Below are 18338 nucleotides of genomic sequence, written 5' to 3' on the forward strand. Positions count from 1 at the left end.
TAGATATGTTTAGAGTCAAATATTGTTAAAATCCCTATGTACATAGTGCCTTGGCCAAAGGAACCATGGATGTACTAAATGGTTTTATGTTTCATGGTAATATTGTTACATGCCCAGGAAAGCAAGGCTGTGTTCAAGCACTACACTTTCCTCCTCATCCCTGCCCTACCCATTTCCTAGCTATGCTCCAACCCTCCTCCCCACTTCTTTTGCCCCCCTCATTAAACCTGCCCTACCCCACCAGCTAATGATTGGGAAAGGTTAGTCGTGGGCACTAGGTCCTATTCTTGTGGGAGTAAGAAGCACTGGTGAGCTGTTACGTAGCGCTGCGACGGCAGATCATGCTCTCCTAGATATGCCCGCATCTACATGAAAGGATTTTGAATGTTTCCATCATTCTGAACTGACACAGTAGCCAGATTCCTACCTTTGGGATATGTCAAAGAGGAGGCAGTGTAGTCCCTTGGTGACAGCTGAAGCAAACAGGCTGGAGGGAGATGGCACCAGGAGTGCTGTGGTCAGTAGCCTCCTCTCTGTCCCCAGCATAGTTCCTTCCTTCTTTTCTTTCCCAAATCCTGTGGCTCTGGACATTTGCGGGCTTCTGGTCTCACAGCTGGCTTCGTGTATGTCTCAGCAGGAAACTTTAGAAATCATTGGCTTTAAATTCAGAAGGAACCCAGAGTTAGTACAGGGGACTTCCTGGGCCAGTAAGCTCAGAGGAGGGGTTAGCAATAGCAGGCAGAGTGGCATTCTGAACTGCAGGTCCTTCTCCTAAAGCCACCTGACAGCAGGATGTGACTGGCCTGGGATCACTGCACCCTCTGATTCGAGGACACTTAGTGCTGCCAGGGCAGCAGCGTGGAGACCATTATGTGCTGGAAGCCATTATGAAGTGACTGCCCTGTAGGAGGGGCACCGTGATGTGAGTCTTAGTAAAGGTTTTCCAGGAATGGATTTAGGTCTACCGTGACCACTGAATCCCTGGGAGGTTTGTTGGAGGCTCAGACTGTGCCGAGAGCCGAGGTCTTGTGAAAGGAGTGGTGTCTGCTCCTATTTGTCCTGTCAGCAGCTAGCTCACAGGCTCCGTATGCCAAGGCAGCCACCCTAGTTTTACTGAAGATCAAGGTGAAGACTCACTGGTCCCTGGGCCACTGCTGCTCCCCCCTGCCTTATGGTAGTCCCCCATAAACTTAGGTATTGTGAATGCTAGTCTCTCCAGCTGATGATAATTAGAAATTAAAGCTTCCTGGAGGAGTGTATTGTTGGGGGCGGGCTTATGGGTGTTATAGCCAGTTTCCCCTTGCCAGTGTTTGGCACACTCTCCTGTTGCAAATGTCCACCTTATGTTAACCAGGGGGTGATGTCCACCCTCTGCTCATGCCATCATTTTCCCTGCCATCGTGGAGCTTCCCCTTGGGCCTGTAAGCCAAAATAAACCTCTTTTTCTCACAAGCTGATCTTGGTTGAGTGATTTCTACCAGCAACGTGAACCTGACTGCAACAGTAAAGTGGTACCAAGGAGTGGAATTACTGCTAGACATCTGACTGTGTGGCTTTTGCCTTTTGGAGCTGATTTTCAAGAGGAATGTGGAAGGTCTTGAAACCCTGACCTAAGAGATGCCTTGCAGTGCTGTAAGTACAGCTTGATGGACTATTCTGGTCAAAGTTGAAAGACCTGAAGGCAGTAAGAACTATGGACTGTGAGGTTTGGCTTATGGGGGTGAGAAAGAGCTTGCTTGGACTGGGCTAGCAGTTTGTGTTAGAAGCTTGCTGTCATGTCCATGTCCTGAGTTGTGCAGGGTTGCTCTGCATAGAAATGAACTGGTGGTGTGAGCAGAGGGATATGGCACAGAAACAATGAAATCTTTGGGCCTAAACTGCTGCACACTCACCTGGAAATTGTTTGAGAGATTATAACCATTGAGATTGGGCCAGCTGACCTGGACTGGGGCAGCAGGAAGAATGTAGATGCTTTTGAAGGGGCCTGAGTGCTCAAGGAGTGTCCTGCTCTTCAAAGTCTGCTTTATTCCCCCCTAGATTAACAAATTGGCATTCTGCCTGGTATTGTGGAATATAAGAAATGCAGGACAGAGAGGATCCTGAGTTCAGTGTGCAGCACCATCTTGTGTTTTGGAAATGGCCATGGGCAGTGTGAAACAGTTTGCTGGTTGTCTGCATGAAGACCTCATGGGGCCATGAGGATGATCCATGGATTGCAGTGGAGACCCAGTGGAGATAGCTGGCTGCGGTAGCGCACGCCTTTAATCTCAGCATCAATGAGGCTGACTAGGAGACTCACCATGAGTTCAAGGCTAGCTTGGGCTACCAAGTCAATGCATGGGTCAACCTGGGCTAGGAGGAGACCCTACTGACCAAACAAAAAGTGAGGTTGCAGAGGTTCTGGGGCTGTATGGGGGCGGGCATGTAATGATTGTACATGGGGCAGAGAGACAAGGGAGGGGTAGTTCTTAATTATTTTGTTAAAAAAGGGAGCTACAACTACCCTTTCCCTTCCCCAATTAAAAAGAGACAAAAGCAGACATCTCTGGGGTAGATGGGGAGCCTGGAAACTTGAGGGTGTTGATGAGTTTCACAGGTGCCAGGGCTTCAGGATGGCACAGGCACAAGAGTGCCTCCTGCATCAGTTAGGAGACCAGCACATCAAAGTCACTGGATGCCACCTGGTTTTCACTAACAGGAGACACAGGGGTCATTGTAGACATACCAAGCAGCCTGGCCCAAGCACGAGGCTATATAAGGCCTTAATGCTTGCAAAGGGCCTCCAGCTGATACACGGTTTGCAGGCTTGTCACTGATGAAGTTGGCTAGTCTCAGTCACTTCAGTGGCAAGTCGACACCACTGATCTTACTTGATGGAGCTTCGGAGGACTGGGGTGGGGCATCAGTGTCCTATGAGCCTTTCAGTACATTGTCTTCTGCCCACATCAAGTGGCACACTGAGGCATTTTCCATCTCCAGCTTTGTTCCCAGCAAATCCTTTCTTGTGGATGGGCTGGGGTGGGACACAAAAAAAATGCCCCTCAAAGATCATGGAGGTACCCATATACCTGGCACTTGAGCTATCTTTTCAAATGGTTCACAAATAGTTCTACAACCTTGCTGTCCTCTTGTTCCAGGTAATGCTTCCCCATCAAGTTGAATTGAACATTGTTACTTACCTTAGATTCTTTGCGCAGAGCTGCTCCTCAGTGAGGCGGTGAGGGGGCTAAACCATCTGTCAGGATCGATGGTGCTGATGCCAGGCAGCCTCCTTGGGGGATGTTCTGGGGTATCTGTGCCCCACCAGGCACTTCAGTGCAGTTCCCGCACTCACCAGCGTTTCTCCATCAACAAGGAGCAGGTCATCTTTGTACAGTGGCTGCTCATCCGCTGGCCCCTTGACTGTGCCCTGGGCAGTGTGCTTAAACTCCAACATGGTGCTTGTCTCCTTGGCGACCATCACCATGGCAGTCTTGTGATGCAGGATCGTAAGAAACATGTCCACTCTGGAAGCCTTGCTCGCCTTAGTATTGTTTTCTTGTTATGGAGGCTTGATGGCATGCTCCTTTTTGGCTTTTATTATCAGCGTCTTTTGAAGAGCAGAGGTTTTTAAGGTTTTTTTTGTTGTTGTTGTTATTGTTGTTTTTCTGAGACAAGGTCTCACTATGCTTCCCTGCCTGGTTTGGAACTCACTAAGTAGCCCAGGCTGGCCTCAAACTCATTGCATCTTTGCCACCTGAGTGTTATGATTACAGCATGTGCTTCTGTGCTTGGTAGAAGGTTTTAATTTGAAGATAGCCAATTTACCATTCTTTTTTTGGAGCTCACATGAATTTCTACTTTAAGAAGCATACCATGGGAAGCGCTTGACTTTACATCGTAACTGCCATGTACCTGTAAGCTTGCTATTGATGCCACCCTGGGCTACAGTGACACTCTGTCTCTAAAAATAATAACCAGTGTAATAGTAACTTTTATTTACAAATTTAAGCTAAGTGACTTACTTCTGTAAATAATGAAACAAAGTTGTGGAAATATGTATTTTCTTTTGGTTTTACATTTTATAAAATGTATTATATGCATTTTAGATAATGTAAAATAGACCTAATTAGGCATATAGCTCCCTAAATTTGTCAACTAGACCCACCTATATAGATGAGATTCCACATACAAATGAAGCTACTAAAAGATTTTTAGATCCTTTCCCTCTGACTAGAGTACCAACACAAAATTACTTGGATCACAAAAATACTGCCATGGTAGAATTTATTAACATTGAACAACAAAAATTGTTATAGATGTTGTATAAATCTCATAAAATCGTACATTGTCCCTTTTCACATAGATCTCAATATAATAACTAGAGAAATAATAAGAGGGAAACTAATAGGGGGTAATTTAAATACTAACAAACAAATGTAAGATATATATGATTGCATATGATGACTTAATTTTAAAAGACATAGAAAACTCCACCAGAAAACTCTTACATGTGATAATCTCTAGAGCAACAAAACAGGACACAAAATCAATATTCAGAAATCAGAAGGCAGCCGGGCGTGGTGACACACGCCTTTAATGCCAGCACTCGGGAGGCAGAGGTAGGAGGATTGCCATGAGTTTGAGGCTACCCTGAGACTACACAGTGCATTCCAGGTCACCCTGAGCTAAAGTGAGACCCTACCTTGAAAAAGCCAATAAAATAAAATAAAATAAAAGGCATTTTATATTCAGATGATTAAGTTTTCAGGAAAGAAATTGAGAAAAATAATCTAACCATAAACTATCTAGAGATAAACCAAATGGAGGTGATTGATCTCCAAAATGAAAAGTTTAAAAACACTAAAGAAAAAATTGAAAAAGGCCATTAGAATATGAAACAATGTCCCATGCTCATGGAATTGGAACACTCAACATAGTGAAAATAATTATTAACCAAATGTGATAGGGTCAATGAAATCTCCATAAAATTCCATTTAAATACTTAATACATCTAGAAAACACTAGAATGTTATCAAGAGGAGTGTTATAAATTCCACACCCTATGAGTGATTCAATTTTGAAAGGATGAATGTGGTTATTGCTGATTCCACAAGTGTGCATTCTCTAAGCATTTGAAATGATTGTAATGTCTACCATAAATATTCACAAATAGCATTCATAGTAGAAAAAGGAATCATAATAATGGCAAAACTGATAATAAATTTTATTTGAAATATTTTTCAGGTATCAATATCAAACTCTTAATTAGATCATACATTGCAGCTTTCAGAAATGGTACTATAAAAAGAAAAACAGATGAGTGTAGAGAGACAATGGATTAAAATGAGCTTTTCTACATGGGTGTGGAAATGTATATTTGTAAGACATAACTACATGAATCACCAAATTCAATATATACAGAACTAACTAATGATCCAGAATTCATACTTCTGCAAACCTATAAAGAAAAATCATTATAACCCAAATAAATATGTGAACTAAAAAATTATTCATAATGAGAAAAGATACAAACAAACAATATGAATTAACAATTTGAAATAAAAATGATCTATCTCCTTCATTCTCTCTTCCCCTTTTATATCCCTTTCCATGTGGCCATCCCAGTGCCTTACTCTCTCTCCCCTTCCACTGTGTTACACATAGGACCAATCAGACACAAACATGTATGTCAACCTTGATGGAGACCATTACATAGAACAGTAAAAGAGCAATATTTGAAATGAAATAGTTTATTTAAGATATATATGGATAGATAGATTCCTGCAAAGCTTTATAAAGAATATACAAAGTTTTCTTCAAGCTGTCACAAAAACCCATTGAAAATGAAGAATAACTTGGGCTTTCTGTTCCTTGAGTATTCTCAGATAGTTTAGAAGAATGTTGGCATTTTGAAGATATTTGAAAAATTTATGATGTGAAGAAACTTGGAGGAACTTTCAGGAAGACACAGCAGGTTACAGCCCATAAGCTGAGCATCTGTAGCAAGTCCTCAGTAGAAGCCATAGGACCAGTACCTCCCACAGCACAGGGGGCGGCAGCAGAGGGAGCCATAGCCACCATAGCCCCAGCCATAGCCACAGCCCAGGCCACCGTAGTAGCTTCCGTAGTAACACATGGTGTCAGGAGTGGATGTTCAGGTGAGGATGAGCCGTAGGTTTCTTGAGTCTGGATGTCACCTTCTGCCAAGTGCCTTTTATACACCTGGGTGTTTGACAGGAAAACCACAGGCACTTCAAGGTCACAGATCTCACCATTCTCCTTCAGACAATGTAATAAGAGTCATAATTTGGAAAATACAAAGTTCACATAGTTAAGATATTTTTTACTTTATGTCAGCATTCCTGAAACACATTTTGGGGTTTTAAGGTAAACCTGTGTGTTTGTCTTCAATACTCTAAATCACTTTGTGTTAACTCCAGAGACTGCTCGTGACTATATCATACCAGATGATGTAAGTCTTTAAAATAGATATTTCTAAATAACATTTGTTTGGTATTAATATTTCAATTGGAATTAGGCCCTTATATTTTCTTTTGTCTCTGTAGAATTTACCTTTCATATATGAATGCATTTCCTGAGTTTTCCTCATGAATGAGATATTATTTTTTTTGTTATGGGTCACTTGTCAGTTAATAATTTACATAAATATATCTGGGGTTTTTTCTGAACCCATTTTTTTTCACATATGTTGTTTGCACATCTACAGAAATCAATCATCATCTTATGGAAAGAGACTATGTTTTCAGTGCTTAATTAACTAACTATGATACCACATAGTTACTGATGTTACTATTAAACACACCACTGTAGAATGGACACTAATATAAAAGTCACATGTACATAATTTGTAATATAGGAGCCACAATTAGTCTCAAAACTAGCTTTGAAGGCACCTAATATCTCATGATTTTAAAAGTTTATGATCATTTGCTATATATATGCTGTAGGACAGAGTATTAGCATAGTAGATCAAGACATGGCATCTAAATAAGCCATATTTTCACTGTAAAAACAGTGTATCATATCCATAAAGTCACCATAAAAAGGTGCATATTTGATTTTTCACCCTTTTTATAGCTGATAAGTGAAATAGTGGTATAAATGGTGAATCATAATCATTTAAAAATATGTTTTGTTCAAATTTTTTTCCTAATTTTACTTAGTTTTCCATTTTGGACATTTCCATGCATATATATAATAATGCATTTTGATCTTGATCCCCTCAGTTACTATCTTTGCTCCTTTCACATTCCCTTTCACGCCCTTCTCTTCCCCATTAACACCCACCTTGCTTTTTATAAACTTAATGAAGAGGTATTTTATATCATAAAATGAGAACTAGTTAGAAGTATAGCTCAATACATTTGACAATAAGCCAACCTAAATAAATTTGGTAATGTTATGCTAAAGAAATGTATGCATGATTTCATGAGAAGTGGCTTTCTGCCTGAATTTATACTGCCAACCCAATTCACTTTTAACTCCAAAGATATTGGCAGCGATAAACCTCATCATCAATGAACTACAAAAGCAGTTATAGGGCTGGAGAGATGGCTTAGAGGTTAAGCACTTGCCTGTGAAGCCTAAGGACCCCGGTTCGAGGCTCGGTTCCCCAGGTCCCACGTTAGCCAGATGCACAAGGGGGCGCACGCGTCTGGAGTTCGTTTGCAGAGGCTGGAAGCCCTGGCACGCCCATTCTCTCTCTCCCCCATCTGACTTTCTCTCTGTGTCTGTCGCTTTCAAATAAATAAATAAAAATTTTTAAAAAAAAAGCAGTTATAGAGCAGAGTCAGTAGATACCAGAAAACTAGAAGGGGACCATGCAGGGTGGGGTACATTAAGAGGAAGGACAACTAAATTTTAGTTGAAGGGAAAGTGTACTGGGTCAGGAAAGGTTAAATTTGAAATAAGGGAGGTATGTGAAGGAAAGGAAAGGGTGGGGAAAAAGTTAACCAAAACTAATGACACATGAAAAAGTAACATGCAAGCCTGTGCCAGCCTGCAGTATGAGAGTCAAAATAGACCCCAAAGGAGGGAGTGGGAATGAACCTGAGACAAGAGCACAAGGAATGGAGCCAAGACAAGTTCTGATCAAGGCTCAAGTTTATTCAGGCAGACACAAGCTTATATACAGAAAATAAAACTTTCTCAAAACAATGCCTTCATGTCTGAAGTCTGCTCCACCAAGGCTGTTAATGCCTCTGTGTCTGAAGTCTGCTTTACCAAGGCCCTGGAGATCCAAGACCAGCTGCAGTTCCCACGGTCAAAGAGCAGCTACAGCTCCCAACATCTCCCCCTTCTTTATCTATTAAAAAAAGCGACTGTGGCTGTCTTGGGTTGTCAGAGGCAGAAGAACATCCTTACCCATCATTGGACAAACATATTATCCTTCAATACATGCCCTGTCTTAGGTTGGATGCCTCCTCCCCTGATCTTACCCGTCTCTGGCTACCAGCTGGACAAAATTCAGGGAGAATTAGGATAAAGTCTGAGAGAGCCAAGGACGTGCTCTATAGTGCATAGCTTGGATCTCTGCACAAACATTCACAATAGACTTCATTAGACCCTTGAAGAAAATAGGCAATAGGCATAAGAGAAGCAGAAGGCAAACTCCCACAGCTGCAAAGCTGCCTATCCAGGAACTTAGAGTCCCAACCAGGCAACACAGACTTAATTGCAGCAAGTAAATCATTAGCAGCCTTAGTGGCATCAAAATCAAGATGACTGTTCTGTATAGCTAGAATTTCTGAATGTAAACTAATCAAATCCAACGAAATGTTACCATGGTTCCAAATTCCTTCCAAGTGCATTTTGACCTTTACCCAATCTTCATAACTAGCATTGTAAGTTTTAGAGGTGATGCAGATCCACTGGTAACCTGCATGGCATTCCAATCAATATTGTGAAAATAGCTATTCATCAAAGTAGCACACAGACAGATTCAATGAAATTCCATGAAAATTAAAATTAGACTTTTAGCATAGCTAGAACTTATAATCAAAATGCATGTGAAAAAAATCTCTGAACAGCCACAGTAATCCTAAGTAGAATGAGCAGTGCAGGAGACACATTGATCCTGGTTGTATTTTTTTTCTTTTTTGAGGTAGGGTCTCACTCTGCCCCAGGCTGACCTAGAATTCACTATGTAGTCTCAGGGTGGCCTCAAATGCATGGTGATCCTCCTACCTCTGCCTCCTGAGTGCTGGGTTTGAAGGCGTGTGCCACCATACCCGGCTTTGATCCTGTTTTTAAATTTAATTTGAAATTAAATACATATTCATACTAACAAAAATTCAATGCTATAGGGAAAAAAGTATATATGTCAATTAATGTAATAGAAAGTAACATATAGAAATACATAGTTACAGCCAGTTATCTTGCATAAAGGTGTCAAACCACAAATTAGAAAAAAAAATGATAGCCTTTATAACAAATAGCACTGAGAAAACAAGATGCCAACATTTATAAGAAAGAAACAAATGAATCACCTCCAAACAGAATGGTGACAGAATTTCAGGTTCTAAAACTTTTAAATTGCAGGATGGAAACATAAGCAAAACAACATTTTCTGCAAAGGACTACAATAACCAGGAAAATATTATCAGCAGTTCACAATGGGGTTGCAAAGGGAAAAAAAAAAAAAAAAAAAGAAAAAAAAAAAACTCCTTCTACAGAGAAAAAAAATAAATAAATAAAACAATAACCAGTGTTGCAGTCCGGTTCACCTTGCTGATAGAAATCACCCAAGTAAGAGCAGCTTGTGGGAAAAAGAGGTTTATTTTGGCTTACAGGCTTGAGGGGAAGCTCCACAATGACAAGGGAAAACAATGGCATGAGCAGAGGATACACATCACCCCTGGCCAATATAAGGTGGACCATAGCAACAGGAGGGTGTGCCAAACACTGACAAGGGGAAACTGGCTATAGTACCAATAAGCCCGTCCCCAACAACACACTCCCTCCAGGAGGCATTAATTCCCAAATCTCCATCAGCTGGTAACCTAGCATTCACAACACCTATGTTTATGGGGGACACCTGAATCAAACCACCACAACCAGAGAGAAAAGTGTGTAATTATAAGAAAATCTGGTCCAACTATATATACCATATACTTTTTATTTACTAGATATTAGTTCCCTCTCTGATATAATTTCTACTTTCAAAATGAATAGCTAGACATTGGACAGTTTTACAAGTATCCATTGGCTATTTGCATTTTTCTTAGAGCTGTTTATTCAGTCCATTGTGTTCATTAGCCTACTTAGAACATTGGTATTAAACTTAACAACTGCTTTGAGATTTCATGTCACCCATGATGAGGATGCCTGTGGAAATGTATACAGGTGCAGAAACTATGGAAACCAGGATAGAAGTTCCTCAATAAAATTGAAAATAGAAGTACCATATGAACCAACTGTACCACTCCTGACTGCATAAAGGAAATTATAAGTCAATAGACCAAAGATATTTGCACCTCCATATTTATTGCTGCACTATTCTCAAAATGTATAAACAAATCATTAAGTCTATAATCATAGATTTCAAAACACAAATTTATTATAAATATACATAGAAGGAAAGAGTCTTTCCTCAAAAATCAAGTTTGGTTATAATGTCAAAAACACAGAAAGTAGGAATGAAAATATGGTAGTGTGTTTATGTATTAAGATGTTCTGCAGAATAGAACAAGAGACAGAGTAAATATATGCAAAAGAACCCATAAAGTAATATAAGAAAGGGATTAATTTACAAATTCATGTGGAGCCCTGTAACTAAAATCACAATGAAAATAATGATGATAAGTGGGCAATGAATTACAATGGATATTTCTGAACAGAAAACATGCAAATGTGATCTAAAGGTTAAAGGAATATACAATTTTACAAATATCTCATAAATGTAAGTTAAAATCACCCAAGAGCAGATAAGGAAATAGAACAGATAAGTGTTTGAGGTTATATAAAGTAATAAGACCTCTTCATCATTGTTGGTGGCAATATAAATTAGCTCAGCCATTAATGAATGTGCATATTTTTTTCAATGCTCTTCCCCCACACCCACACCCACAAAATGCTTAGAACTAACTTTTGATCTACAAATTACAGTTTTCCTAACCTAACTGTAGGGAAGCAGATTTAACATTAAAGAACTTTTCTATACTTCTAAATCTATTGTGAAAGCTTTCACAATAGCAAGTATATAAAAACAAGGACGATGTTCATCAGTAGATAAAGAATTAAAGAAAAAATATCTCTCTTCCTCATCTGTGCATCTCTACCTGCATCCCCCTCTCCCTATCTCCCCACTTTACCTAAAAACAACCACACTCATATGACAAAACACACTCTAATACACAAACATCTATGTCAAGTGAATGGAAACTATTTCATAAAAGTATAAAATACAATATTGACAATGAAATCATTTATTTTACAATGCATATTTTTTACACAAACGTTTAATATCAAATTTTAGCACATTTTACTGGGCATCTAGAGAAGAATTGGAAACTGCTCTGCAAACAGTCACACAACAAATTTGAAGATGAAGAATTGACATGAATATGCTACAGCTCCTTCATTATCCTCAGACATTTTAGTATGCAGGTGACTTTATAAAGTTATTTAAGAACATCCTTTGTGGAGAAATTTGGAGCAACTTCCAGGAAGACAGCAAGCTGAGCATCTGTAGCAAGTCCTCAGTAGAAGCCATAGGACCAGTACCTCCCACAGCACAGGGGGCGGCAGCAGAGGGAGCCATAGCCACCATAGCCACAGCCATAGCCGCAGCCCAGGCCACCATAGTATCTTCTGTAGTAACACATGGTGTCAGGAGCGGATGTTCAGGTGAGGAGCAGAAGTAGGTTTCTTGAGTCTGGATGTCACCTTCTGCCAAGTGCCTTTTGTACACCTGGGGAGTTGACAGGGAAACCACAGGCATTGCAGCGTCACACATCTCTCCACTGTGCCTCAGACAACATTGTGTGAGGCATGCTATACTAGAAAAACAAGGCCTGCATAACTGAGATAATTATGTTCTGTGTCAGGATTCCGAGATCAAATCATGTAATGTCTAAAATAAAATTGTTTTTATTTTCAAAACTTGGGTTCATGCTATATTTAGTTATTGAATGCATATTACTTGGTTCTATGGTAGAAGTCATCAAAGTCTTATTTTTTACTTGTTTGGTATTGATTACACCACAATAAGGAAATGGATTTGTGTTTTCATTCTTTTGAACCTAGGTAATGAGTCTTATCTGGAGGGATATGTTTCATGATTCTTATTCACTAAATACTGATTATAACTTGCTTGGTAACAAGTTATTATCATGAGTAAACATGTGGGATTTATTCTGAATACATTTTTTTTTGTAAATGTAGCTTCAAATTTTCCAGAAAATGAACAAATAATTTATAAACAGAAATGACATATGTGTTGCTCATCTATTTTGAATACATCTGAAAATGTTATGCATATAATTGTGGAAACCAGCATGGTTGAGTTTGACATGCCAACATCAAGTTTTATGTTCATAATTATCAAAACAAGGGTGACATTTGACCTCATAGATAACTTTGCATTTGAACAGAAATAAAATATTTCTTTAAATGTTAATGGACAAGTTCTAGGGTTAGCTTTAGTGGAAAAGCGCTTTCCTGGCACTCAGTGGGCATTAGATGTCATACTCAGTACTGACCACTATCAAAAATAAGTGTACAGACTCCTTAAAATGAACTCAGCAGCAATTTACTCTTTCTTTGTCTCTTGGTGTGTAGCTGAGACATTAAGTATTGTAAGCAGTGAAATGGAATCCTTGAAAAGCATGTCTTAATTTCACTTTAATGTTTTGTCACTTTTTAAAGACTATCACATAGAAGCAAAACAGACCTAGTTAAGAGTACAGGCCAATAAGTTTGGCAGTAAAATGGGCACATATGTGTGTGAGTTATCAACATGATATATCCAGGTGTTAGAGGATTTTATAAGATGCTTCTTCTCTCACTCTATAGTGTCTGATAGAAAATTCTCTGGACCACACTAATACTTCCGATAGTAGAATTTAGCATCAAACAATAAAACCTGTTGTATTAGTTAATTTTCTCGTTACTGTGACAAACCACATGATAAAATAGTTAAGGAGGAGGGGTTTACTTCGGCTAACAGTTTCATGGCACATGCTGTAATGCTGGAGAGTCATGGTGAAAGGACGTTGTGACAACTGGTAACACTGAGTACTTAGGAAGTAGAGAGAGATGACTGCATGGGAGTGGATTCAGGAGGGCAATTACAGACATGGCAGACAGAGTCCAGGCGCGAGCAAGTGGAGCCTGGTGATGAAAGCTCAAGGCCCACTCCCAGTGACACATGTCGTCTGGCAAAGCTCCGTCCCTTAGATGTTCCACAGCCTTCCCAGATGTCATCACCAGCTTGAGACCAAGTGTCCATAAAGAAGAGCCTACAGAAGACCTTCTATGTTCAAGCCACAACAAGATTAAAGCGCATGTGAAGGAAAGGAATCATTCTATATTGTTGGTGAGAATGAAAGTTTGTACACACAGACATCACTCTTTTCTAGTACATAGAAACAAAATGATTCAGAAACCATGTTTCTGCAAATTTAACTAGGTGAAAATAACCTGAATTAAAAGAACATTGCATACTACTAAGTTAATTCCAGGATCATTTACAATAAAAAGATATGGATGAGCAACCAAACTGTTAATCCATAAAAAATGGATAAGGGAAATCTTGCATGCTCTGTTTTCCTCTCTCTTTGCTTCTCCCTCCATCCTCCACTCCTCTTCTGCTCCCTCTTCAATCACTTGTATAAAATTAACCAAACATGAAAAATCAGATACAAATACACAAACATACATGTCAAGTTCATATTGATTAATACAACATAAGAAAACAATCTAAACAATGAAATACTTTAAAAATAATAAATGAATTTCCACACCAAAGTTGAAAGTCAGATTTGAGTACATTTTACAGATCATTATAAAACAATTTTTAAAAATGCAAGCTACGGGCTGGAGAGATAGCTTAGCAGTTAAGCGCTTGCCTGTGAAGCCTAAGGACCCTGGTTCGAGGCTCGGTTCCCCAGGACCCACGTTAGCCAGATGCACAAGGGGGCGCACGCATCTGGAGTTCGTTTGCAGAGGCTGGAAGCCCTGGTGTGCCCATTCTCTCTCTCTCCCTCTATCTGTCTTTCTCTCTGTGTCTGTCACTCTCAAATAAATAAATAAATAATAAATAATAAAAAAATATTTTAAAAATGCAAGCTAAAACACAATTCAATAGAAGATGAGAAATAAGGTGGAGAAGCCACATTTCATTTGCTTTTCTGAGCAGTTTAATGTGAAGTTGACATTTTTGAAAGTATGGAATAATTCCTGATGACAAGAAACTTCTAGGAAGGCAGAAAATTAAAGGCCACAGGATAAGTATCTATAGCTTTGCCCTGGAGAAGCCAGTGGTTTAGTTGGGAGAACCAACATCAAATTATCATTTTCAAATCAAAGGTCACAATCACTATTTCACATGACTTTTCAGGCACATTAGTGACATTTTTCTTTCTTAATTTGTATACCTAATTAGAAAAGATATTCTTCAATTATAGAGCATTTACCCAACATACTCAAGCCACTGCATGCCACCCTCAGTAGCATCCCCTTTAAGAAATCAATGTATGGTCTCCTTTAAGGGGTCTCAGTAATAATCCATTCAGTCTTATTGTCTCTCTAGCTGATGCATGCAGTAAAGGTGTAAATAGTGATGCTAAATCATCTTAAACCATATTTTCATTTGGTTGAGTATTTATTAAATTTATTTAAGAATATGTTATAAAAGCAAAGGCGAGCTAGTTAAGAGTACTGCCCACACAATTTGACAGTCAGGAACATCTGTGCAAGTCAGTGAGTTTTCAACACTATAAATATAGGTATTGTGTATTTCATAGGACAAAGCTTCTGTCTGTGTTTTTATTCTCTAACAGATATTAATTTGTGTTCCATAAATTTCTCCCAGGCTACCCTTTATTATTTAACAATAAAACCATATTTGCTTTTCTCATTGCTGTGACAAAACTCCTTAAAAGTAAACTTACATACGAAAGGGTCTATTTTTGCTCATAGTTTGATGGTATTGAAAATCATAGTGGTGAAATCATGGTGATAGGTCTGTAAGACATCTGATTACATTGACTCTTTATCAGAAATGAGGGAAGTGAATGCTGGTTATCAACACACTTTCTCCTTTTTATTTAGTCTGAGACCTAAACCTTGGAAAGAGTATTTCCCACGTTCAGGGTACATCTCATCTCCATGAAACCACTGTAGAAACTCCTTCACAGACATGCTCAGTGGTTGGTCTCCTAGAAGATTCTATAATCTGTTAAATTCACAGTCATGATTAGCAAACATGAGTTCATTTTGTGCAATTGAAACCAAAAATATCGCATTCAATCTCACTCCTTAAATTCATTGTTCCTTTAGATCCATGGCCAGATCAAATTTCAAATAGCCTCTAATCTGATTCCAAAAGTCCCCATAATCTTTAACCATTTTGATACAGAGCTTAAAACTTAAAAGTTGGTCTGGCGAGATGTCATTCGCTAGTGTAGCCTAAGGACCTAGGTTGGATTACTCAGTACCCATGCAAATGAGATGCACAGGGTGACACATGTATCAGGAGTTCATTTGCAGTGGCTGGAGGCCCAGCCGTTTTTTGTTTTGTTTTTTTTTTTTTAAATTATTATTATCTTTGTCTCTCTCTCCTAAATAAATAATTAAAATATTTTTATAAGTTCAATGTATAAGTATATTCTGACACTCAAGATAATCCCAGAACTGTTTGGAACTCTTAAAAATAAGTTATATAGTTATGATACCCAGTGGCATAAACATTTTCATTCCAATAGGAAGTAATGGGAGTATTGCCAGAAAAACATCAGACCAAGTCAAGAGTAAAAGCCAGCAGGACAAATCCCAAATCGTACAACCTAATGACAAGATCTGGAGTTCATGTTGGAAACCTCTGGGCCCAAGGGGCTTGAGTTTCTCAGCCCTCTAGTTCTGCTGCCTGCAGCATACATGGGCCCTCTCCACGGTGTACCTTCAGGTTTCCTTAGTGGATGTTGTGTGACCCTCCCCAAATGCACAGGATTAGAACACTCAGGCGCCCTCCTTGTTATTCAGTATAGTGCTTCCTATGATGTCTAATAATAAAAGTTATACAAGAGGAAAGGAAGGAGTCAAAATGGCCTTAATGCACATGACATGATAGTATAGTTTGACAACTCTACTACACAAAACTCGTTTTTCAAAGCTTTAGAATATTTTATTTTATTTATTTATGAGAGAGAGAGAGAATGGACACACCAGTGTCTCTAGTGACTCCAAATGAACACCAGACACATGTAGACCTATCTTCTGCCATGAGAACTTTAAAACTCTGAACATAAAAAGTGTGGGGGGATTTGTATTAGAAAAAGGAATGGCATTTCATGCTCATGGATTGGCAAAATTAATATTGTAAAAAAATCTATATATTATAGTTGATATAAAATTTCAGTGTATCCCCATCACAACTCTAATCACATTCACTATAAAATTACAGCCTTAAAATTCACAGAAAAACACAAAAGATCTGAAACAGTGAAAAGAGTCCTAAGCAGAAAGAGCAATGCTTCAGACGTCACTATACTTCTGAAATTGTGCTATGGAGGCATGAATTAAATTCAAGAGCACAAGCAAATGGATAAACACATGAAACAATGGAAATGACACAGCAGGAAATACAGTCAGCACAATAAATGCTCCTATCAGACAGGGAAACATCTTCTGCTCACACACATTGGGGAAATATGAAAGCCCAACTTAAAGAAGAACGGAGACAAAAAGTGGTAAAGAGGGCACTTAGTACTGAGAAGGGTAGTGAGAGCAGAAGATGGAACAAAGTGAAATGAGAGATGTAAAATAGGAGACACATTACTTTTTCTATAGAAGGGTGGAATGGTTATAGTTTTATTTAAATATATATTTCAAATGTATTCAAGAAAAGCTCTTAAAATTCCATGAAATGATTTGATACTGAAGAAATCAAATTATTATTACTGTTATTTCATGACTATATTCTGTATCAAATGTAACAAATTATCATCATGTATACAGAAATGTAAAAATATTCATAATAAAAATAACTAATAAATAACACATACAAATAACCAGAGGTTTAAATGAATGTTTGATTTCACTAATAAAATCATGATTACAAAGCATATGGAAAAAAGTCAAAGCTTTCTGTATATTTGGTGGAATGCAAATGGATTCCATCCTTGAAAACATCACAACATATAATCCTCTACTTCAATTGTGCATAGCACTAACTTAGGATCCAGCAATCACACGTCTCTGACTTTAACTAGAGAAAAAGTTTTTGAAGCCAGGTGAGGTGGTGCATGCCTTTAACCCCAGCACTAGGGAGGCAGAGGTCGGAGGATTGCCATGAGTTCAAGGCCACCCTGAGACTCCATAGTGAATTCCAGGCCAGCCTGGGCTAGAGTGAGACCATACCTAGAAAAAAAATAATCTCAAAAATTCTTCATGGGCTGGAGAGATGGCTTAGCATTTAAGGCATTTGTCTGCAAAGCCAAAGGACCCAGGTTTGATTCCCCAGGACCCACGTTTGCCAGATGCACAAGGGGCACTTGCATCTGGAGTTCGTTTGCAGTGGCTGGAGGCCCTGGTGCACCCATTCTCTCTATATGTCTCTTTCTCTGTCAAATAAAAAAAAATATTTAAATTTTGTTTTAATTCTTCATGACTAAATTCACTGTGGCATTGTTCACCATAGCAATATCTGGAAATAATCAATATTTCAATTTGTAGATGAAAACATAATAAAAGGAATTTTCTCTCCTTCCCTCCTTCCTTTCTTCTCTTTCTAGCTTCATCTCTCTTCAAAGGCTCTACAAGAAATCAAATATATGACAAATCAGACAGTAATACACTAAGTTGATGGACACTGTTTAATAAAGCTATTCAAGCATGATTATCAACAAAATACTTTATTGAATAACATATTTCAAAAACAAATTATAAAGTCAAGGTTGACAATATTTTACAGAACATCATAACAAAACACAAAGAAATTCTTTTGTAAGTTGTTACACATTGCAACAGATTACAAGACATTTGTGATACTACAGTTTGTTAATTTTTTCTAACATAATATAGTATAATGTTGTCAGTTTTGAAGATATTTGAAAATTTTAGGTGAGAAGAAAGTTGGAGGAACTTCCAGGAAAACAAGTTATAGCCCACAGGCT

At 38.6% G+C, this 18338-nt stretch overlaps 1 protein-coding gene across 1 annotated transcript; it reads right to left on the bottom strand.

Annotated features, from left to right (window-relative positions):
- Positions 1 to 11702: 11702 nt before the first annotated feature.
- On the bottom strand, positions 11703 to 11828 carry LOC123460716 (keratin-associated protein 20-2-like). Its single transcript, XM_045149200.1, has one exon. It carries the CDS (start codon positions 11826 to 11828, stop codon positions 11703 to 11705), a length of 126 nt encoding a protein of 41 aa, XP_045005135.1.
- Positions 11829 to 18338: the final 6510 nt, after the last annotated feature.

The sequence above is a fragment of the Jaculus jaculus genome, chromosome 5 (assembly GCF_020740685.1).
Source record: "Jaculus jaculus isolate mJacJac1 chromosome 5, mJacJac1.mat.Y.cur, whole genome shotgun sequence".
NCBI classification, from domain to species: domain Eukaryota; kingdom Metazoa; phylum Chordata; class Mammalia; order Rodentia; family Dipodidae; genus Jaculus; species Jaculus jaculus.